The sequence below is a fragment of the Xylocopa sonorina genome, chromosome 6, assembly GCF_050948175.1.
Source record: "Xylocopa sonorina isolate GNS202 chromosome 6, iyXylSono1_principal, whole genome shotgun sequence".
In the NCBI taxonomy this organism is placed as follows: domain Eukaryota; kingdom Metazoa; phylum Arthropoda; class Insecta; order Hymenoptera; family Apidae; genus Xylocopa; species Xylocopa sonorina.
The window spans coordinates 10,564,620-10,587,430 of NC_135198.1; the positions used below are offsets into that span (position 1 = coordinate 10,564,620).

The 22,811-nt window shown below is 27.4% G+C and overlaps 7 protein-coding genes and 1 long non-coding RNA gene across 18 annotated transcripts; 4 read left to right on the top strand and 4 right to left on the bottom strand.

The window, feature by feature from the left end:
• Nucleotides 1-968: 968 nt before the first annotated feature.
• LOC143424467 (uncharacterized) lies at nucleotides 969-6,341 on the top strand. 2 transcript variants are annotated; one of them, XM_076896530.1, is made up of 7 exons: nucleotides 969-1,144; nucleotides 1,812-2,192; nucleotides 2,275-2,654; nucleotides 2,723-2,834; nucleotides 2,921-3,365; nucleotides 3,459-4,486; nucleotides 5,865-6,341. In XM_076896530.1, exons 1-7 carry the CDS (start codon nucleotides 1,096-1,098, stop codon nucleotides 5,915-5,917), a joined length of 2,448 nt encoding a protein of 815 aa, XP_076752645.1. In that variant the 5' UTR covers nucleotides 969-1,095; the 3' UTR covers nucleotides 5,918-6,341. The 2 variants fall into 2 exon arrangements, with proteins under 2 accessions (XP_076752645.1, XP_076752644.1); XM_076896529.1 differs by lacking the exon at nucleotides 5,865-6,341 and having other exon boundaries at nucleotides 3,459-5,839.
• A 354-nt stretch (nucleotides 6,342-6,695) lies between these two features.
• On the bottom strand, nucleotides 6,696-9,017 carry Rasp (protein-cysteine N-palmitoyltransferase Rasp). The gene is made up of 8 exons (XM_076896403.1): nucleotides 8,933-9,017; nucleotides 8,637-8,838; nucleotides 8,366-8,547; nucleotides 7,853-8,281; nucleotides 7,648-7,788; nucleotides 7,341-7,558; nucleotides 6,933-7,267; nucleotides 6,696-6,837 (listed from the first exon to the last, which is right to left on the bottom strand). Exons 2-8 carry the CDS (start codon nucleotides 8,752-8,754, stop codon nucleotides 6,734-6,736), a joined length of 1,527 nt encoding a protein of 508 aa, XP_076752518.1. The 5' UTR covers nucleotides 8,755-8,838; nucleotides 8,933-9,017; the 3' UTR covers nucleotides 6,696-6,733.
• A 279-nt stretch (nucleotides 9,018-9,296) lies between these two features.
• On the bottom strand, nucleotides 9,297-11,538 carry Rrp1 (Recombination repair protein 1). Of its 3 annotated transcripts, none has more exons than XM_076896405.1 (8): nucleotides 11,353-11,538; nucleotides 10,935-10,991; nucleotides 10,455-10,721; nucleotides 10,244-10,370; nucleotides 10,023-10,166; nucleotides 9,777-9,920; nucleotides 9,515-9,695; nucleotides 9,297-9,440 (listed from the first exon to the last, which is right to left on the bottom strand). In XM_076896405.1, exons 1-8 carry the CDS (start codon nucleotides 11,470-11,472, stop codon nucleotides 9,323-9,325), a joined length of 1,158 nt encoding a protein of 385 aa, XP_076752520.1. In that variant the 5' UTR covers nucleotides 11,473-11,538; the 3' UTR covers nucleotides 9,297-9,322. The 3 variants fall into 3 exon arrangements, with proteins under 3 accessions (XP_076752520.1, XP_076752521.1, XP_076752522.1); XM_076896406.1 differs by lacking the exon at nucleotides 11,353-11,538 and adding an exon at nucleotides 11,281-11,307; XM_076896407.1 differs by lacking the exon at nucleotides 11,353-11,538 and adding an exon at nucleotides 11,148-11,273.
• Nucleotides 11,539-11,621: 83 nt separating this feature from the next.
• LOC143424384 (uncharacterized) lies at nucleotides 11,622-12,328 on the top strand. Its single transcript, XM_076896408.1, has 2 exons — nucleotides 11,622-11,775; nucleotides 11,891-12,328. The coding sequence occupies exons 1-2, from the start codon at nucleotides 11,634-11,636 to the stop codon at nucleotides 12,094-12,096; spliced, it is 348 nt and encodes a 115-aa protein (XP_076752523.1). The 5' UTR covers nucleotides 11,622-11,633; the 3' UTR covers nucleotides 12,097-12,328.
• A 164-nt stretch (nucleotides 12,329-12,492) lies between these two features.
• Nucleotides 12,493-18,665, bottom strand: LOC143424278 (uncharacterized). 7 transcript variants are annotated; one of them, XR_013101913.1, is made up of 7 exons: nucleotides 18,090-18,203; nucleotides 17,113-17,705; nucleotides 16,594-16,974; nucleotides 16,282-16,449; nucleotides 14,862-15,057; nucleotides 13,417-13,508; nucleotides 13,010-13,197 (listed from the first exon to the last, which is right to left on the bottom strand). XR_013101913.1 is itself a non-coding variant. In XM_076896250.1 (6 exons), the coding sequence occupies exons 1-6, from the start codon at nucleotides 18,100-18,102 to the stop codon at nucleotides 13,115-13,117; spliced, it is 1,434 nt and encodes a 477-aa protein (XP_076752365.1). In that variant the 5' UTR covers nucleotides 18,103-18,204; the 3' UTR covers nucleotides 12,493-13,114. The 7 variants fall into 7 exon arrangements, 6 of the variants coding, with proteins under 6 accessions (XP_076752365.1, XP_076752364.1, XP_076752360.1 ...); XM_076896250.1 differs by lacking the exon at nucleotides 13,417-13,508 and having other exon boundaries at nucleotides 12,493-13,197; nucleotides 18,090-18,204; XM_076896249.1 differs by lacking the exon at nucleotides 13,010-13,197 and having other exon boundaries at nucleotides 13,417-13,538; nucleotides 18,090-18,202.
• LOC143424279 (uncharacterized) lies at nucleotides 18,323-18,694 on the top strand. The gene is made up of 2 exons (XR_013101914.1): nucleotides 18,323-18,422; nucleotides 18,502-18,694. It is a non-coding gene; the product is annotated as an uncharacterized LOC143424279 (long non-coding RNA).
• Nucleotides 18,695-18,911: 217 nt separating this feature from the next.
• Ttc19 (tetratricopeptide repeat domain 19) lies at nucleotides 18,912-20,422 on the top strand. Of its 2 annotated transcripts, XM_076896548.1 has the most exons (5): nucleotides 18,912-19,259; nucleotides 19,385-19,460; nucleotides 19,545-19,647; nucleotides 19,759-20,066; nucleotides 20,140-20,422. In XM_076896548.1, the coding sequence occupies exons 1-5, from the start codon at nucleotides 18,972-18,974 to the stop codon at nucleotides 20,334-20,336; spliced, it is 972 nt and encodes a 323-aa protein (XP_076752663.1). In that variant the 5' UTR covers nucleotides 18,912-18,971; the 3' UTR covers nucleotides 20,337-20,422. The 2 variants fall into 2 exon arrangements, with proteins under 2 accessions (XP_076752663.1, XP_076752662.1); XM_076896547.1 differs by having other exon boundaries at nucleotides 18,913-19,259; nucleotides 19,385-19,647.
• Nucleotides 20,423-20,822: 400 nt separating this feature from the next.
• On the bottom strand, nucleotides 20,823-22,763 carry Catsup (zinc transporter catecholamines up). The gene is made up of 3 exons (XM_076896384.1): nucleotides 21,593-22,763; nucleotides 21,438-21,513; nucleotides 20,823-21,364 (listed from the first exon to the last, which is right to left on the bottom strand). Exons 1-3 carry the CDS (start codon nucleotides 22,556-22,558, stop codon nucleotides 21,189-21,191), a joined length of 1,218 nt encoding a protein of 405 aa, XP_076752499.1. The 5' UTR covers nucleotides 22,559-22,763; the 3' UTR covers nucleotides 20,823-21,188.
• Nucleotides 22,764-22,811: the final 48 nt, after the last annotated feature.

A 22,811-nucleotide genomic window follows, 5' to 3' on the forward strand; every position in this document is an offset into this window, starting at 1 on the left:
TGTAGTAATAGTTTTATTGTAATTTATTTTATATTTCCCGTGTTAGAGGTAAGAGAGAGACAGATATATTAGAAGGCTATAAGAAAGAGTGAGACGGATGAAACCGACCTTACTCTAGAACCCCTGGCGCCATCTCTGTGAAAAGTGCTCAAACTGTTCGCTCAGCGTTATCGACAGCGAAGTAAACTAGTGAGAACTACTAGCGCCATCTCTACGGAAGGTACTGAAACTAATTACCGACCTAGTTTCAGTGCCCTTCCAAGAGATGGCGCTAGTGCTTCAGTAGTTCCCTTCACTGTCGATAACGCTAAGCGAACAGTTTGAGCACTTTTCACAGAGATGGCGCCACGGGTTCTAGAATAGGGTCAGTACCATCTGTCTCACTCTTTCTTATAGCTTTCTTATATATCTTTCTCTCTCTCTCTTACCTCCAACGCGGGAAATATAAAACTATTAAAATATACAAGAAATTACAATAAAACTATTGAAATATACAAAATTGATGAACGAACAGCATAGACAGGCGATATGGAACTGCACTGGAACAGCACCGCGTGCTGTTTTCGTGCGTTTCAGTACGTGTAATCCTGATGATACCCCTGTAGCGTTATGGAACCTGGGTGCGCCACCGTGATACGCTGGTGTTTTTTGAAGTGTTATGTGATTTGTTGTGTTGTCTGGGTATGTTATTCTGAAAAAACAAAAAGGTAGTTAACGTGTACATTACGATTCATTTTATGTTGCAGACACGGTATATTTTACTTATATTATATACGTATCTATTTAATTTTAATATATCGCAAGGAAATAAAAAATCTAAACTTTGCAATTGTATAATTTGTTACTTAAAACAAGGTGGAAAATGAAGCTTCGAGAATACAGCATACGAAATTATATCTCAATAAACATTTTCAAATATGATCGTTAATTTCTATTTAATTTAAGTATACGCAGACACGAAATCTTTGTTTCACAGATTGGCAATACTGTTCTCAGGATTGACAAGAAAGGAAGCAAACAAGGGAGCAACAAAAAGGAACCTGTTGTTCACAGAAGGCAGTGGAATGAATACACGCCGCGAATACGAATGCCATAATGAACACCAAAACAAATCATGAATATACTTCTAATCCATATAACGGAGGTACTTATTTACTTATTTCAAGCAACGGGAATTGTTATCTTTTTAACATGATGATAATAATAAAAAATAGGCATACTTTTTTAAGAACATAACAAAGCTGAATTGAAAAACCGTCTGCTGGGCGTCCTTATGGCGTCTGCTAGAATGACGCTTGGAAATTTGGAATAATGGAAATTATATATTTTTCTGATAACATTTAATTATTTTTTATATTAAAAACGCAAGTGCATTTTCAATATTTTTTCATAAAATAAAGAAATTAAAATTATATTTTAAACAGACTGTCATATGTCATGATGACAATCAGGACCAACATATTTATTGTTGCATTAATATTACTACTTGCCCCAACAAGTAAAATGAAAATATATTATTCATACTTACTAATAAAGAGTAGACGATTATGAAATCATACACAAGTTTTTATAGTACAGCAGTTGAAGTATAGATCTAGTTATGATTAAAATTGATATGCATGAAAAGTATATTTTCATATAATTAAATTGTCTACTACCAACTTTTTACTCCTATAAGTTATCTGATTTTATATATGCGAACTATATCATTGGGAGAACAAAAATGATAATGCAAACAAATGTAGCTTAGAACCAAATAAATTATACCTTTTCTTAATCTTGCATTAACAATTAGATATTATTCATTTCAGGTATTATGGGAAGTGATAGCCCAGCTGCTTTATTAGATATGCTTGCCGAAGTTGCATCTCAAACATTACATTCGGAAAAGAAACATAGTAAATTATCACTCCCAACACAATGCAAGACAAAAACAGATTATATTAAAAGAAAGATTCATGATTCCTCTATTAATGTACCGCAACTTCTATCTATGCCTGCATCACAATTAGTCAAACAGTTTTCTATTTTTACAAGTGATGAATTGAAAAAGCAATATTCATACACATGCGCTCTTGTTGTTGGATGCGGTCAAAAATACACTAGTTTTGCGAGTGAAGGGAGAGCAAGAATGTCTATTAAGGCACACTTAGCAGAACATTTAGAATATTTAAAAACTAATAAAGAAGCCTGTAAGTGGATAATTTTAGTTTCATATGTATATAATAAATATATTATACATTAAATCAAAATACAAAAAATTTAATATTACAGATAAAACATTTACTGCAAAGTCAGTTAATTTTAAAAATTACAAAACGAGCCCACAAAGCAAAAAATGTAAATTGCAACAATTACGAAAACCACAAGAAACATTGAATAAGGAGAATAAGAATGTTATAGAGAAACCAACAAATTATTTAAGAAATATTCTACTGAATGATTCTACTTTTAAGGAATTGGATAAAAATAAAAATATCGAGAAAGTGGAAAGTTTGAGAAAGTTAAATAATTCTGAGCAAAAAAATACAGACAGAATAGATTTTAAAGTTTTTGGAGATCATAGTTATTTTGAACGGTTAAAAGATGAAGTTCCTAACAAGAAAGAAACATCATCTTTTGACAATAGTTTGGAAAATACAACAGATGAAAATGTAGGTGTAGATAAGCATAAGATATACAAGTACAACGTTTATGTGCTAAATACAATATTTTTTGGTAGATTGTACTTATGGTTGTCGGCACTGACAGTGTTCACATGAAGGAGTATCCTTACATCAATCAGAAAGGATCAGAAAAAGTCAATTCTAAACTTGAAACTATTTATATGCCAGGTAATTATATAAAATAATTAATATTCTAATACATTTTATTTATATATGAATGTATACATGTATAGTTTTTCTTGTAATGTTTCTAGAAATATCTTGGTCAGCTGAGAGTGACGAAAAAAATATAGAAATTACGACTACTAAACCTAAAGGGAAAGCAAAGTTTATTGGTACTAGCAAAGAAGAAAGAGAAATGGCATTGGCTTTTATGGATCGTATAAAAAAGAAAGGAAATCCAACGGGGAGCAATCTTGAATGCCGAATTTGTAATCCACCACGAAGTTTTACAGCACCTACAACATTGGTCTCCCACTATCGGAGTCATGCTGGAATAAAACCATATGAATGTCGTATATGCAGAGCAGTTTTTACGAGGAGACATAGCTTAAAGTACCACATGTTAATTCATCAAAATCAAACACGATTTACATGCGCCGATTGCGGAAAAAAATTTAGACATCCATCACACTTTAGAGAGCATCGACGTAGACATACCGGAGAAGCACCATTTGGATGTGATGATTGTGGACAACGGTAAGCTATAGCATATACCGCAAATACTTAGTATATAAAACGTAACTTTAGTATATAAACCCTTTTCCTTTTTTTCTTTAAATTAACATTCAGGTTTAAAACAAGGAACACATATAAACGTCATTTAAAGACAAGACATGGAAAAGTTTTAACAACTACTGGAGAATTATTATATCTCTCTGAGGAAGATTTTCAGAAAGTTAGAACTAATAGAAAGAAAAAGAATGATATAAATAAAGATCATATAATAGATGAAAGTGTAACTGCAGCAAGAACAATAATGCACTATCAAAACAATGATGACCAACTGCAGGATATGGCAACTGAGGAATATATTATAAATAACGATACTATTGATGGTGATAAAAATTGGGAATCAAATGATACAATACAAATGATAAAAAATTGTTTTGAGACTTATGAGGTTTGTTCGGAATCTCATTCAAATAAGACTGAATCTATAGAGACTGAAATACCTATAGAAAATAGAATTTCTAGCAAAGATGAAAATAGTTTACCAGATAAATATGCAGATAAAGTACAAGATAAAACATCACACTTGCAAAGTACTTCTTATATTCAATTACAAGTAGTTAAAAACGAAAATAACCACCAACTCATATGTCATGATAATGCTGGTCAGCCTGAAATAATTTATCATAATATGAATGAGATACCATCGTATATTAAAGTTGAATATAACAATACTATTAATGACATAGAGAATAGGAATAATTTAAGATTTCAAGAGAACATTAAACTTTCAGAATATCAAACTAAAAATCATATACAAGTAGTTAATAACTGTGAAAAAAATTATTTTGATTACGAATCCAATCATTCTACAAATGAACAAAAAGCAAAAGACGAAAATAGTAATAAGCATATAATCCTTACTCAAGAAGATATCAAATACGAAAAAGAAAACGATGATATTAACACTCTTGACTGCAAATCTTTTCAAGAGATGGAAACCCATGAGATTACTGTGTCAGAAGAATTAATGAATTTAAATACATTGCAAGAAGTTAATCAAGTTACTAATAAATCATTATCAACAGTAACAGGTACTGTAGTGAACCAAAATAAAGATTGTACATTACAAAAGGAGACAAAATTAGGTAATTATCAAACATTTGTAACAAATTTAGTAAACAATCAAGTAATTATACCTTCAAATTACGTTCCTGAAAATGATAAAAAATGCTTCAATCAAACCGAGCAATGCTTATATATTCATAACGAACCTGTGACTAGTATAGTAGTACAAAATAAATGCATCAATATTCTTCCACGAACTAAATCAAATATACAATTAAATAAAAGTCAGAAATTTACTCTCTTAAACAAACATATGCAAGCTATCAATATAAAACAAAATAGAAGTCAGAATACAATTTTATTATTAACTAATGATATGTTACAAAATAATATCTTTAAAATCAATAACAACAATACTGCCGATAATGAAATTATAAAACAAATTGAGGAAAGTAAATAAAATTTAGGTGAAAGAAAATTCTTAATTTCTCTTGTAATCAAATGTGTTTCACATATTTCAATATAAAACACATTTACTTTTCAAAAGAGCAATATAATTTTAAAGTAAAATTGTAACTTTTATAGAAGTATAGTTAATAAAAATGCACTAGTAGTATGTAATATATTGATCTTTGAGTTTTTGCACATGTAAATATTGTTAATAAGGATACAGAGTTAATCATTTTTCTTATACTGGAAAAGAAAGAGATTTGAAGGTATAAATAGGAAAGTCTTAGAAAAAGAGTGAATAGAATATTTTTACGTGATTTTGAACGTGAAAAATATACAGTATTAGCACGTACACGTAGTGTTGATATGTAACAAAGTTAAAAAGGTGAATATATAAATGCATTTACATTTGCAATATAAAATATGAAATTAGTTTTTAAATTATTTAAAATGCTACATATTATTTCTAAAAACAAATTATATAATATAAAATCTCTATTAGCCATTCCAGTTATTAAAATTACAAATATAATTTTTATTAAGCTTGCTATGATAGTCTTACATGTACATATATCAACAATTCAATTATATAAAATGATTAAGAATTTACTTAAGCATATAAATATGAAACATAGATACTTGGAGGTAATACTTCTTTATGTGCCAAATATTAGAAAGCATAGTACAAATTCATAATTTGCTTGTGCAAAAAAATGATTAATATTAATTTTCTTCTTCTTAAACTGACAAAAGCTTTTGCCTAAAAGAGTTATAAAAATGGTATTTATGTCACATTTTACATTTACTATAAGTAATTTGTGGAGGACGTATTACCTCTTTTTATTTATAACACACGTTCTTGTCATAAAATGTATCGCAATTCGTAATTAGTACAATCAATTTCAATGAATTTTTATTTAATATGTTTAAATAGTTGTATTTTTTCAAAAATGTCTTCCATAAAAATTTATGGCTTTTTGGTATTACATTCTTAATTTTATCTTGTAGATATATGTTCAAGCAATAATGTAGAGAGAATGTTAAATATTTGTAGAAATTAATTAAATAATTTACGTCGTAACATCTGGCTTTAGCTCTACAATAAACTAAAGGTGTAATTTATAAAGCACACCATTTGATATATTATTAAGTATAAATTATATTACAGTTAATGTCCCCGCATAATATTAATTTCGAATTTTCAATTATTCGAAAGTTAAAACTGAAAATTTGTGCAACATGCGCTATTAACCAGAAAGTATAACCGACACTGTAACAAAAATGTATGTACATATATTTACTAGTGCGGCCACACAAATGTTTTTTTTGTAGACACACTTAAAAAACATTAAGAAATATCAATATCTGAAAAACACAAAAAAATGTGTACGAGATAATTGAACACAGCAAAACCATTTGTAGTTTCTTAACAGAAGTATCTAAAGGGGATAAAATAAATTATTTACATATTGTATAAAACCTAAATATAAAGATTTGTTATATTTGCATACATTTATACATTACAACATGTACCGTGCCTTGTATGTATCATAAAGTTGGTGATTAATAATATGAAATTAATACATTAATAATTATATTAAAAATATTCATACATATATATACTTTATACTAATTTTCTATTATCATTATTTGTAATAAACTAAATGATTATAACAATGTTAATGTGAAAAAATAATTTTAATTACATATATATACATATATATATATATATATATATATATATTGTATTTTTATACTCATTTTGTACTTAAAGCAATAAAATGTTTAAAATTTATTTAATAGTATAATTATGAATAAAGTATATTTTCCCAAAATGATTTGCATAATGTAATATATTGAAATCCTTAGTACATGTTTCATATTTTTGAATATTGCTGTAATTCCCAATTAGTTATATCTGTAGAAACTTGACAGCAACAATAAAGGAAAAAGAGTAAAACAATTATAGTATACCATGTATCTGCAATAAAGAAATTATATACAAATTTACAATTAACATCTAAAAATTATTCGTGAAAAATTTTAAAATAATTACAAAATACAATAAAATAATACCATGTAATATTCTATAGATATAAATATTTCCAATTTCATCTCCAGCAAAAAAATAAAAATTGGATATTGCTGACATTGCCAAAAGGGGACTTGTTATAGCGCAATTAAATCGTCTGGCATTTGTTCGTGACATATATCTTTTTTGTACATTTAGATAATAATTGCTTTTTTCAAATGATTTGATTAAGCTTTCAACATTCAATCCTATAAAATTTAGGAATGCCCAAATAAAGATGTTCATTTGCATTCCATGCCATACAAAAACAAATGCGAAGCATAAAAAAGAGGCAATTATTTTGTGGAAATTTGATTTCAAGAGGGGTATATAAATGTATCTGAAAAATAGTTTCTTTATAAATATTTTTATCATAGTTATATATTTCACATATACATATATTTCTGTCATACCTTACAAGAAACTTATATAAACCTTGATCAAAGTATTTCCACATATCAGAATATAAATGAACTCTTGCTACACACTTGGGCTGAGATGGAGCTTTGACATTGTCTATTGCACATAAAATACGATTGAGTCCATATACTACAACATATTTTATTAAAAAAAATTGTCCCATGCAATATCCTAATCCATACAAAGCCCATGGATTTAAATCCTGAACGACCTAATAACAATAAAAATAGCGATATTACAATAAAAATAGATTTTTATCAAAATAAAATTAAAGTATCCAATTTAAAAATTCAATTTTACCTCTGGATGATACTGTATTGCATTGAAATAGAGGAAATGTAAACATAAGTTAGCAAAATATATCCAAAAAATATATCTAATTAAGTTAAGAATAAAATTTCCAAGGTTTGCAAGTTTTAAAAATTGGAATGACCCATTTATCTGTAAGAATAAAAAAGTGTTTCTCCCATTCATTCTTAATAATTAGACAAAAATTTATACGTACAGAATCAGCAAACTCATGATACAAAACCAGTGGTCCTAAAGATAATGTAGGCAAGTATAAACAATATGCTAATTTACATAAAAAATTCCTTACAAAGGAAGGCATATCATCATCATCTTCTAAACATGATTTTTCATTATCTATACTATAACTAATGCTTCTTAACTGAACCCAACACATTACAAGAGTTAAAATATAATGTTCTTCATCGTTTAATTTCAACATATTTTGAAAGGTACCATCCGGAATTTTCAGAAAATGTATTATAAATAGAAATAATATGTTCATTGACCATATAGTAGATTTGTTACGTTTATATGTTAAAATAAACGATATACTGGGTTGCATTATTACACACAAGGTGCCTAATGTTCCGACACAAAAGTGTAAGAATGTTATGGCTATAAATATGTACCAGCAACATATTAGCTGTAAGAATGTATTGTAGTATAATTAAAAACTGATGCAAAACAAACATAATATAATATATGCAATAATACCCAAATATCGCACCGTAGGGTTTGTTATAATTTTAATAATCTGACTAATAAAGTGATGTAAAAATAAGTAAGGTATTAATTTTATCATTAATGGTATCCATATCCTCCATTCTTGATCAGAAATATCTTGTTTTCTTCCAATCCAACTCCATCCTGGTGCAAAATCTCCATAGATATCATTATAATTATTAAAGTCTAGAAATCATTTACGATTAATAAGATATACAATGTATATGTATATATACATTATTTAGATATTATTTTATGTATTTAGATATTCTTACAGTTGCCAATTAAAGATACTTCATAAATGGAATATAATACTGCACCAATCCATAAAAAAATATAAAGGAAACTTTCATATCTATGTAATTTAATATTGCAATTTGATATTGTTGTCATTTTTCATTTAGAATTAAATTTACCGCTTCGTCTCAATCACAGTTACCACTCTCACACTCTTTAAACAGTATTGATAGTAAAAAACTACAACATTGTTTACATATGTTGTACATTTTGTAAAAAGCTAATTTATCGAATTTTAAACTAAGACATCATAATTTATTTGTATATCACCTACGACGTTAAATTTAAACAAGTGCAATTCTTCCAGCTTTACAATATAAACAGTTAACAGTACCAAATGAAAGTAGTAGGGGTATACCATACATATTATGCCCTCTGTTAGGTTAGAATTTGAAAATGTCACTTTTATTAAATGGTCATGTTAAATCACCATATTATGTATATTTATTCAGCAATCTATTTCATACATTATACGAATAATAACAAAATAATGTATACATTTTGACAAATATTTACTTATAGTAAAAAATTATTTTTGATGAGCAAACACTTAATAAATATCTTTTGATCAAATTTTTATTTTTAAATAGAATAAATATGTAAAATACAAACAAATTTAGTAATTTAAACATATAATCCAAGTACAAAGGAACTCAGTTCCTTGTTATATATTAATGTAAAGTACAATAGGACAATGATCACTGCCATATACTTTATCCCTCATAACATTATCACATACTTTGCGTTTTAGTTGCTCTGATACCAAAAAATAGTCTAGTCTCCTACATAAAAAGTTATGAAATATAAAGTATGAAAATTTTTAATATGTAAACTAAGTAAATTTTCATATACTCACCATCCAATATTTTTACTACGTGCATTAGCAAAATATGACCAAAATGTGTATGCATCTGTTTTATCAGGATATAATTCTCTAAATGTATCTACAAAGCCTGCAGCTAAGAAGTCTGTCATACCTTCTCGTTCCTCTTTGGTAAATCCAGCATTTTTGGTATTTGTTTTAGGATTTGTTAGATCTAATTAGATTAGAAATTGAAGAAATCTAAATAATTTTATATAAATTTAGAAATGTGAAAAAAGTATTATTTAATATCTACCTATTTCTTGGTGAGCAACATTCATATCACCACAAATAATAACAGGTTTCTTCTCATCTAATGTTTTCACATATGCTTTAAAAACCTCATTCCATTTTAATCTTTTCGGTAATGTTACCAATTTTTGACCAGCATTGGGAACATCTGTTATGAATATAAGATACATTAAATCATATGCAATCATATATGCATATCATATGCAAATCATATACAATAATTCATGTTTAAATAATTTGAGTAACTTACAAACATTAATAAAATAGAAATTTGGATATTCTGCAACAATTAATCTGCCTTCATCATCAAATTCAGAGTTATTTAAACCGTATTTTATATCAATAGGCTTTTGTTTTGTGTACAATGCAACACCACAATACCCAGATTTTTTACCTATTTACAATATAAACAAGATTTGTTACATTGTAAAGTATAAACTAAAATTTATATTAAATTGTAAAGAATCTTACTATCAAGAAAGTAATAATGATATCCACTTAATTTTATGCTTTCTGGTAACTTATCAGTATTACATTTTGTCTCCTGTAGTGCAACTATGTCAGCATTTTCTTTCATAATATAATCAATTCCATTTTTCTGAGTCATAATAATAAAATAATATAAAAAACATTATTTTAAAAATATATGAAATATAATAATTTGGATATGTACATATCATACTTTAATGAGTGCTCTTATGCCAGAAACGTTCCAACTACAAATTTTTAAATTGTATTTATCTCCCGCTGCATTTAGTTTCGCACAATCAAAATCGATCTCATTTAAATCTGTATCCGTTTTATTCATAACTGGTTTTGCTTCTGTTTTTGCACGCTTTGCTGCAGGTTCCTCATCATCATTAGCACTACGTTTAGATTTTTTACTCTGTGCCTCTTCTGATTTTGTAGTTTTACCTTTTTTCTCATTTTTAGCTTTCACAGAGTTTACCTAATTGACAATAAAATTAAAATACATACATTTTTAATAACTTTTGTTTACAGCAATATAAACACGTTTTATTTTAATTATATTATATACGTTCCAAGAAAAAGATTGAAATTGCATATACATAAATGTACGCATTCTAGTATTATCTGTCATCATATTATAAACTAACAACAACATTTTAAAAGATAAATTACGTTTAATCGTGTGTCTAACCTTTGAAGCTCGACTTTGTTTTGGTGGCATGCCGGTTATTCTTGTGCACACAAAATGCTAAGAAAAACGATCGTATTATCAATACTATAGCAGTAAAAAATTATTCTGTAACGTTGACTTATTATACTATAAATGACCGTCTTATTTTAATAATTTGATTACTTCTGTATTTGAAATTTTTTCAAAATTGCATATATGTATACCCATGTGTACCCATAGAATAATGAAAAGAGTAAGTTACTTCTGTACGTTAACGGTCTGGTCTTCAAGAAAATTTAAAAACTGCGCGAATAAAGTCCAGTACAACTGACTGTTTAACATAAATAAGTTAACAGTAAAAGTGTACATACATGTGCATGATATTTAGGGAAATAGTCAAATTATTAATTCTTAAATTAAATATCTTGCGTATATTTACTCTATTATTCTGAATAGATTTTAAATTATAGTAAGTTGAAATTTTGTACGTAGAAGATAAAACTTCACGTTTGACATTAAATTTAGTAATGCAACGTATAAATGGGATATAAAAAGACATTTATTCAACACCGATTATTGATTAAAACGAGAAACAAAGACAACCGTTTTGCCATTGACCGTTTTTGAACATAGTGCCACGAAATAATTTTCTTAGCCTATAAAATGTAAATATATGTAGCTAAACACAGCATAATAGCGTAAGACACATAAGTAGAGTGAATGTCATTAAATTATACAAGTATGTTTAGCAATAAGAAGAACAATCTACCACCTAGACCTCATATTTTGGATTCTGAACGTGTGCTAGAAGATCTTAATAATGCCTCTACGGACGACATAGCGTTTAAAATAATAAACAAAGGTGTTCCTCATAACCTCTTTTTACTCATAATTTCATATGTTTATTTTAATTTTATACCATTCACAGTTGTTGTTTGACAATGTTTATTTAGATATAAATATAAATTTATTTTCAGATGAAATTTGCGAAGAAAATTTCGCAAACGTAAATACTTCTGATACATATCAGAAAGTGAAAATGTATTTAAATATAAGACAACAATTAAAATACTTGGAAACTACTCTTAAAGAAAAAGAACAACAGCTGGAAGCTAATAATATAGAAATAAAGAAACTTGCAGATGACATTAAAAAGCAAGCACAAGCTGCATTAAAAACTTAAATCATTTTTACATTTTTAAGCAACATTGATATCATTTTAAAGCTACTTTATAAATAAATATTTAATGTAAGATTATTTATTATTCGACTACAAAATAATTTTATATGTAATTATATGCAAATATTTCCAATTTTTATACTTGCATAATGTAATCATTTATGTAAAATCAAGTATCATAATGTACAAATTTAATTAATATTTTACAAAAATAAATGTTGTTATATAATTGTTACTCTTACATTATTTATATATATGCGTATATACAGAAGTATATATGATATATATGAATTGATACATATTTTATATTGTACAATAACAGTAACAGATATATATTATGTAATTCTTAAATTAATTTTAATTATGAGTCTTTCATTTCTTGTTTAATGTGGATCATAAGATTTATAGACAATTAAAAGGCACTATAGATGTAATAACAAACATCTGTGTTAAAGTGTACTGTATTTGTAGTATTTATATTTTATAGATACTTAAATTTTAGTATCATTTAAAGTAGAAGGCACTACTTTCTCTTCATTATCTTACACTGAAAAACTATTATACCAATTTTAAATGTTTTTATTTCCTTTCTCCCTTGCTCTACTACTTTTATTAAAATTAATGTAAAAATAGTAAGTCATACAAAAGTATATACCTTAGAAAAAACTGTGTACATATAGAGATTCAAAATTGCCATTGATACTAATTTGTGCTTCTATTCCAAGAATAAAAACTACCATAAAAGAATATAAAGAAATATTGATATGACTGCCCTATAAAAATACTCAAATAAATACTTATATATATTAACATGTTAAATCCCTCGCTAATCCTTACAAGTCAATACTAAATTTTCCGTTTACGCCATGCCAAACCCTATAAATTGATGCAAAACTTTGTTTACAACATGGTGGTTCATATTCACCAGGTTTAAATGTCTTCAATTAATAATATTGTATGACGTAAACAGATAGGTGAGCAAAATAAGCATGGTACTTAACGTGTTAAATTATTGATACTGTTAATTAGGGATGCCTACTGTAACATCATATCTAACTAATGGATCATTAAGGTAAGAACACCATGTAAAGCCAGGTGGGTATCCTGAAAAAAATTATGCAGAAATTTTTAATTATTATCTTTAGTTAATATTATATATGTGAAATGACTGAAGTTATTTTAAAACAGAAGTTTTCTATTGTGCTCCTGTTTTTGTGCTTATAAAACGGAATCGCATTAATTCATAAAGAATATATCCATGTATACATAAATAATAACACATAAAGCAATTTACCTATATTATGTTTAGGCACATATACTTACAATTATATCACATAGTGAATAGCTTTCATGTGCTCATAAAATGTGGTCGATATAAATTATCAAAGCCTTTTATCCAGCTGCATGCAACATCCCTGGATTAGTCAGTGGTTAGTGACAAATACCTATGTTTTAAACAAATTTTTACACAGATAAGGAACATTTAGATAATCAAAACTAAGTAAATTTTTTATGTAATAGTTAATATACTTTAATGAAAAAGCTTTTTACAAAAATACAAGTGTACCTTCACCAGAAAAAACATGTGTGTGTGTATATATATATATATATATATATATATATATATATATATATGTGTTTAGCTTTATTCATAACATTTGTAACAATAATATATAAAAGTGCTTTACATCTGTTTTATATAAAAATAGAACAGCTCTGCTCATTTATAGATATTAAGTATTTTCAAACGAAATATAAAAGTATACAATATATTAATTATGTTTTTTTTTACATAATGTGTCGATATGTTCAATTAGGACGGAATTGAGAGATATATAAGTATCATTGTTGTGCAACTTCTACAACATTAAGAACGAACGATTATTCGCAATTATTACAAAGTATTTTCAGTTGCTGTTTTAATATCAAGCATTTAATATTCTAAGAGTTATCTTAACTTAAAAAAAAATAATAAAGGAATTATCATTTTTTCGAAATTAAAAAAAAAAGAAATTTACAGTATTCAGATTTTTCTTAACTACATATAATGTATATATATAGCTTCCCAATGTTATCATTGGAAAATTATATATTACATATATATATATATATAATATTTATATATCATTTTCATAAAATTCGTTACAATTATAAAAGCACGCAATAAATGCTTATAAAAAATTTGTAAATAATTTTTTTTCACAACAAATGGTATAACAATAATGGAATGGTTACAATTTCCTTTTCTTTCCTTAAGTAATAATAATATATCTCTTTCATAATTTTTTGTGCTTAACATAATGCGCCACTACATCTTGTAAAGTGGTGAATGTTACTTGGATTAGTTAAAAGTAAAATGACTTGTATGAATTCGGATATGTAAAATATATGAATAAAATATATGAATTTTGATTAATACATGGAGAGTAATACCACATTAAGAACAAAATATAGCATAAATATATGAAAAAATAATTTTTTTTAATTTAATATTATTAAAAGAATTAATACCAAATTATAGAATTAAATTTCATATAAATGTTTAATGTATCCGATAGTAACTATTTAATTTAATTTACTATTTCTTCGTATATAATTTATGATATACATTTCTTATATATCCATAGTAAAATAATTATTCTTAGGAACATACTGATTAATTCGACTATCTTGAATTACGATCATGTCATATGACCATCAAGTGCCTGATTTTATCTACTTACCGCTAAAATTTGGCATTAAAAAAAATGTACGAAATATTAACTTGCCTCTAGGCTTGTATTTAAGATGGTCCTCAATGAATTGACAAGGACAACGGGCGGAGACACAATGTCGTGGTGGAACAGACAGACCTGCGATGTCTCTATTACGTTCCTGTGAGTCTATAACCAGATCAAGTCTGCGGCGCACAAAGTGATGTGCCCATCGAGATGCATACCTCAGCAACAGCAACTCCGCCCGTTCCTGTCAACACATACCATCATCATTCAGAAACCTAGAGCTGAAGTAACAGTACTAGCATAAATTCGTTTCTTATGCATCGAGAATAAGTTTATCTGCGAATGTCAAAAATCTGTTATGCATGGAAATTATCTTATAAAACATAAATGCATAACAGATTACTTTTTATTTTAAAAAATCTCATGTATCATTCACCATTTTACAAAAAGATTTCCTATGTATGTTAAATTGGTAATTCCAAGTTATATTCGATATTTAAATATTATGTACAATTATATAAAGTATATTAAAATTAAACTTGTAATACATACACACGTATGCATAATTTTTACAAGTTTTGTACAAATATCAAATCAATATTAAATGTGTAAAATCATATTAGTTAACAAAAAACAGTATGAAGTACATCCAAATCACCAAAAAATAACGTTAAAAAATATTTCAGATATTAACATAATATGTAAACTTAATTGCAATTAATAATCTTATAAATGAAAATTTTGTATATTTAAGTACAAAATTATAAGTAGATGTTTACATCTTATATGACTTATTTTTAATAACTTTTATTAATATGAATTTTGATTATTCATCTATTAGTAATACCATGTATATTATTAGTAAATATAACTGTGAATTTGATTTGAATGTTTCGTTAAAAAAATTTATTATTGAACTGATATTAAAATAGCTTTGACAAGCTATAAAGTATGAACTTTTTTAAATTTGTAAAAATTGCTTTGAGCAATACTGTTTTCAATTATTATATGCATAACTAGTTTTACTTTAAATGCCTCTATCTTTAAGAAAACTACTCCAAGTAGGACAGAAATTTCTGCCTTGTACATGAGGCTTATTACGTAGCCATTCCTCTATATATTGACATGGACATAAAGCCGATGCTAAGTGACGAGGTGAAGAAGGATTTCCACCTTCCTCATCGACCGTCCAATCCAATCGTCGACGTAAATAATCCTTCGCCCAACGTTGTACGTAACGGCAGAATACTTGTTCGCTTTTACCCTAATAGTTTTCAGTTCATTTTTACAAGGAAATAAAATATTGTAACATCACTGTTTACAAATACGATGAAAGTATATGTACAGTTCATTTTTATGAAATGCACATTATGGAAAAAAAAAGTAAAGGGATCGTAAAAAATTGGAATTAAACAAAGTAATAAATGTAACTAAATTAGTACAGTTACCTGATATAAAACACACATACCTGTTTACGAGAAATTCTGGTGGTTGTACTGCCTTGTATCACAATATCACTATCGTCAATATCCATCCGCTGTTGCAATTCTCTTTTACGACGCATTTCGGAGTGGCCATCTTCACCAATTATTCGTCCTTCGCGTTCTTCTCGTTCGATAACTTCTTGCAACTTTTTCTGTTGTGAAATAAATCAATTATTGAATACATTTTATATAAATTGTACTACAAAATTTTCTGTTTTAACTAAAAAGAAATATTTTTGTACATTAGTTATGATAAGATATATAACTAGTTACATTAAATTCACAATTACACTTACAATGCAATCTGTAGTATCAAAGTATATGAAGCAGAGATTGACTTTGTGACATGAAATCTTCCCTCTATCATCCAATCCAAGCAATATTTTGTGTCGAAGTAAATGCTTGTTCACTTGAGCCATACATTTCTCAAGATTATGATTTAATTTTATCTTGATAAACATGCAAAAAAATATTGCAGCAGCATTGAGGACTAACCACATGACGCCAAGCCCAAATAAAGTAAGACCAGTTACTCCAGAAAATAACAACCCAAGCAATACAATAAATGCAGTAAATATCCACAGAACAAGAATTCTTTTGTAACATACATTGTACATATTGAAACGTACATCATTCACAAGCAGCTCCATAATGTGTACATAGTCTTCCACTGTAAGCTATAATAGATGTGTCACAACAATTTATATGAAAATATGTGTACATATGTGTGAATAAAATCATTAATTAACAAATTGGTGATTCTTCATGAAAAATGTCTGATATATGTAAAATAAGAAGTATAATTAAACATTTACCGTTAAGCCTTGAGCCATTAATTCTTCTGGCACTAATTCTGGACGAAATTTAGCTGGAGTGATCCATGGCCATCTGGTATTAACTGGTAAGAGGGTAACTATAGTATCTCCATTAGCAAAACCTTGTCTAATGTTTCCAATAGGTGTACTTATAATATTATTTGTGGTAGTTCTGCCATTAGATACATCTCGAAGATCAATAGTCTTTAAAGAAGCGCTTTTAGGATTGGACACTCTTACTTCGGACGGCAAATTAAGATCTGGACTTTCAGATGTAATGGAACGACTTAAACCTGACCTATCTAAATTAATCTGGACGGATTCCGTTGATATCACAGCTCCTCTATATTCATGACTTTTTGTTTGTTGATTATCTGGTTTATCAACAGTTTTTCCAATCTTCTCAACATTAACTGTTACAGATTCCGGATTTATTACTGCTGGTGCATTTGTTTTAGACTTCTCTTCTACGCTACTATTATCTTTAATAGGTGTTTCATCTTCAAATTGGACCCAATTTTTTGTTCGCGACGATATGCTTGGAGAATTAATTGCTTGTACATGGTCAGTTGTGTCTTGCGAGCTCATTTTCACTGAAGAAATAATAAGAAAAGTAAGCAAATTATGTATGTGTAAATCTTTTTTTTTTTTAGTGAAAAGCATTAAAAAACATGAAATATTTACATTTCATATCCTGCGAACCCGTGTAATATTTTTATTTAAATAGTTGTAATAAAATTAATGTTATACTGAAAAATATATCAAATATGGTGACAAATGTTTCCAAATAATGATTTTAAAATAGGGAGAAGCCATGAACGTAGAATTTTCAATATAAATATGTACAATACATAATAATTCCTTTTATAAAAAGAATAATGAAAAGACGAATCATTATCTTAAATAATACTTTAATTAATATAATAAAATTTCGTTAAGACATTGAATTAAAAAAAGTATATAAAATGTAAGCATACATGGAAACGACATTTCGTCGAAATATTTCTTTATAATCCTTATCGTTAAGATGAGATTAAAGGGAGATAATATCAGCTAAAGGCATATAAACTTCATACTTGACAAATACATCGATAAACTGTATAATGGAAACATTGTTACCTGTGTGATATGACCTATCTCATATCCGTGAGACGAAAAGGTACGTAATGCACGAAACCAAGGTATGCAGCATTGCGATACGAGAAGAAGGGTGGGGCGCAGAATACTACACGATACTGTAGTACAATAACGTACAACATACGTATATATCTACATCTATTTGTCTCTACATACAGTAATTTGTTATAAATGTAATACTTTGATATCGTTTTTACATTCGCGTTTATACATTTGATGTGCTGTACGTCACTATCTGTATATAATTTTTAGATACTTAACAATATATAAGTAAACAACTATAAGACATACCATATTGATAGACGTTATAGTGAATAAGAGGGAGAGAGAGGGAGAGTATGTGCTGTTGCGCTGTTGAGATTACATGTACATTTGTGGTATAGTTTCTTGTACGAGTACATACATTTGCTTATGTATATAATTACATAATGCGTGTGATTGAAAATTGATTAATTTATTTGTTATCCGATGTAATTTATAAGTGTGTGTACATGTATACACATGTAAACCCACATAAATCTAAAACACTTTATAATTTATATCTTATATATATAATACATAAAAAAGATAATTGTTTTTCATAATTAATTATGATACGGATACATATGCTTATGCATGCGTAAATATACATCTACTGTAAACGTACAATTACATAAATATAATAAAGTGTGTTTACTTGTTACTACCGCAAAATAGTGCAAAACAAATTGCAATTGAATGTGATGTATTATCAAAAGATAATTGTAAATTCATACAAGTATGTTATTCAATCTAGTTATATTTTTGTTAATATCTGTCTGCTAAAACAAACAAGAAATAAGTTTATTACGTATTTGCCGCAAATTAATAAAATTAAGAAAAATTACGATGGTTTTCAATGGAATAATTTACCACGAACAAAAGTTCTTATATCGGGTAGTTTTTTATTCAATTTATTTTCCCCAAAAGAAGAAAAAGATGATACCGAAGAACTAAAAATGACAATAAAACGGTCAATTTTATTAATTCAGGTTAGACACAATGTTTTAATGTTACTAAGAAATGGTGATACAATAATCAAGCATATTCTAGCATTAAGTTAAATATAAACTTTTTATTTGATTATAATTTCAGCAATATTTGTTTAACTTTGTAGAAACAAGAGTTTCAAAAAGCAGAGCAAATGTTGCATCTTGCACTGCGTCAGGCGCAAACTTTACAACATTATGATGGTATAACTTATGTATATGATGTACTTGCAAATCTAGCATATGAAATTGCTGACTTTAAAAAAGCAGAAAAATTATTTAAATCAGTTTTAAAGAGATTAATAGCTAAGGGTGTTCCACAAGATGACTTAGCAGTGATACATATCAGTTTAAAAATTGCTGATATATATGATAAAAGTGGAGATATAGAGTAAGTAATTATATGATAAGTTCCAGTGCCTTCTTAATTTTATTTTTTGTACAAAACAAAGTATTCGTACAATCATTCAATATAATAAAACACTTTATCATGGGTATATAGAAAAGCAGATGATGGTTATAAATTCTGTTTGCACCATTTACAAAACCATCTAGTTAAGGATAATGAAAATAAAGATGTACTGCAACTATTAGGTTTAAATTTAGAAAAATATGGATCCATGCTTTTCACACAATTGCAGTACACTAATGCTCTTAAGTATTTTAGTCAAGCTTATGATATATCTGTAAAAATAAATGGTGAAGAAGACGAACAAACTGTTATTTTATTGAATAACTTGGGAAATGTTTGTTATATGTTACAAAAATATGACCAAGCTATTGAATATTTATCTAAAGCAGCAGAACTAGGTAATATTAATATAATTATACACAATTCAGTTAGCTTTAAATCTCTTCAAATTTGACTGAATTATATTTCTAGGGAAAAAGTTACCAGACATGAATGACTTAGGTATCATTCATGTCAATTTAGGAAAAACACTTGTTGCAAAAGGATTATATGAAGAAGGGAAAAAAAGTTGCACCGAAGCAGAATATTTAGCAAGAGCTCGAAAAGATGATGAATCTATAATAGAAGCTAAAAAATGTCTTGAGCAGATAAAAAATTTAACACAGTAATCCAAGTACAAATATGCAAGGACAATATCATGCTTCTTTTTCTTTAATTGTATATTATAATCAACATTGTATATAGTGCTTTTAAACATATTACATGTATTTATAGAATACTTATTAAATTTGGGGAAATATTATAAAATTATGCTTCCCTCTTAGATAGAACTTAAAATTTCTTGAAGCAAAATAATATTTCAATTGCAATTAAAATCATGATTCTTATATGGAATAATATATACTTTTATGTACAATAAACATACAATTTTTGTCTTATTTTACAATATGTATGTTATAGAAGAAATATTTGTATAAAATTAAGTATTTCTAATGTAAAAAATATATTGTTTTATAATATAAACGACTGTTTTAAGGCAAGTTTCATAAAAGAACATGATTAATTAAATAAGAAATGTTTTGTATCAATAAACGTAAAATATTCAATATTGGCATTTGAGAGAAATGTATCATTAATCACCATTTCTTGTAAGACTAGATCATATTTTTTTGCCACTGTATTTCATATAATAAAATATTTCGGTGTCCTAATACAATTTAATAATGCATTTTTATTATTAATTTTCCAGGTTTGTTCATAACATGAGTGATACTTGAAAAATATTGATTTCTTGTTTTCATTTTATTCTTTTTGTTGTATTAACATTTATATTGATCATATAACACTGTTTTCACTGGTAAACACATCATATAACATATTAGAACAATCACTAGTATTTATAAAAGAAGCAATATAATTACATTGTAAAAATATAAGTTCTAATTTTGTATTATTATAGCAGTCAAAATAAATTCTTATTAAGTGATCATAATATGTTGACAAAAAAATATGATATAAAATTATTCATACTCCGCTATAAGTACCATCATATATACACCTAAAAGAAGTGCAATAATCTCTTTTACTGACTGTTTAAAATTGGTATCAGTTAAAAGTTCTGGTATTACAGACACTGTGGCTATATAAATAAATCCACCAGCTGTAAATGGAAGAATCCACATAGTTGCAAGATCTCCTAAAAAGGATTAATCAAACTTTGAATGAAGTATGAAATATATTATAATTTTTGAATATAACATTAATATTACCCATGCCCTCTGCAAGTAATGATACATAAGTTCCTAGTAAAGCGCCTACAGCAGTAGTAAGTTGAAGCATCATAGCCTAAAATAAAAATAACATTAAATAAATCTGTACTGAATTTAGTTTATGAATTTACTTTCTTTATTCTTTACTTTCTTACTTTTCTTTTACTGTAACCACTTTGTATTAAAATAGCAAAGTCTCCTATTTCATGAGGTACTTCGTGTAATAATATTGTAAATGTGGTAATATAGCCAATATTTTTACCAGCTAAATAACTAGCTCCAATGGCAAGACCATCTGTGAAATTATGTAAAAAATCTGCTACTAAATTTAAGTAGCCAGCAATTTTTATTTCGTTCTGAGAATTTGCAGGTTCTTTTTCCTTAGAAGTTATTTCAGATTTATCAGAGCTTTCCTGTACTTTATTATCATTTTTGGTTTGTTTTGCTACATTCTCTGTGATGGTATGTACATGCAAGTGACTATGATCGGTTTTTATAATCCTCACTGCTTTCTCAACAATTAAAAACATAATAACTCCTAATAATACACACAAACCAACAGACATATTCTGATTATCATCAGAATTTTCATTGCTATGGCTGTGAGAATGCGAATGTGAATGTCCACCTCCAGATTCAGGTGTATGAGGAACCAAAGCTTGAGGGATTAAATGTAAAAATGCATCTCCCAACAGACCACCAGATGCAAAACTTAATAATATCTTTAGCAGTGGCTCGCATTGTTTAGTATTATCCAAAGGTACAAAGAATAAAATTAAAAAGGGAGCCGCTGATATAATTAAAGTAGATGCAGTGGCTCTAAGAATCACATTATAGGTTTCCTCAGACAATACTGATTTATGTTGATGATTATAATCATTATTCTTATGTTCTTGTTTATATACAATTTCTTTGTGCTGCATAGAATGTTGCTTCTGCAGATATATATCATTAGCTTCCTTGGAATATTTAAAACTCGGTGGTTCGCCAGAGTCATGTGTTTGACAAATTCCCGGCAAGTTTAAAAATATAAGCAACAAAAGCGTTGCAAATGCGGCTCGTAAAATCCATTTGTTCGTATTTCTTCGACGATTACCCTCTGTCGTTGAGCTCATTTCCATAACTTTGCACAGGCTTGTTAATGTTTGACTGGTTTACGTGTTTTTGAAGGTGTAATCTTAACATTCGTGCATAAAAGTATAAGAACTTTGATATTGTAGTTATGATACTAAGGAAGATAAAATAAATGCGTAGCCACGTCAGATGATGATACAGTATCGGAATAAGGTTCAGTATGGTTCTTTCAAAATTGACATGTTATTGTTAGCAACACTGATTTTACCAACGTTGGTCATTCTGAACGTTTGTAAATTT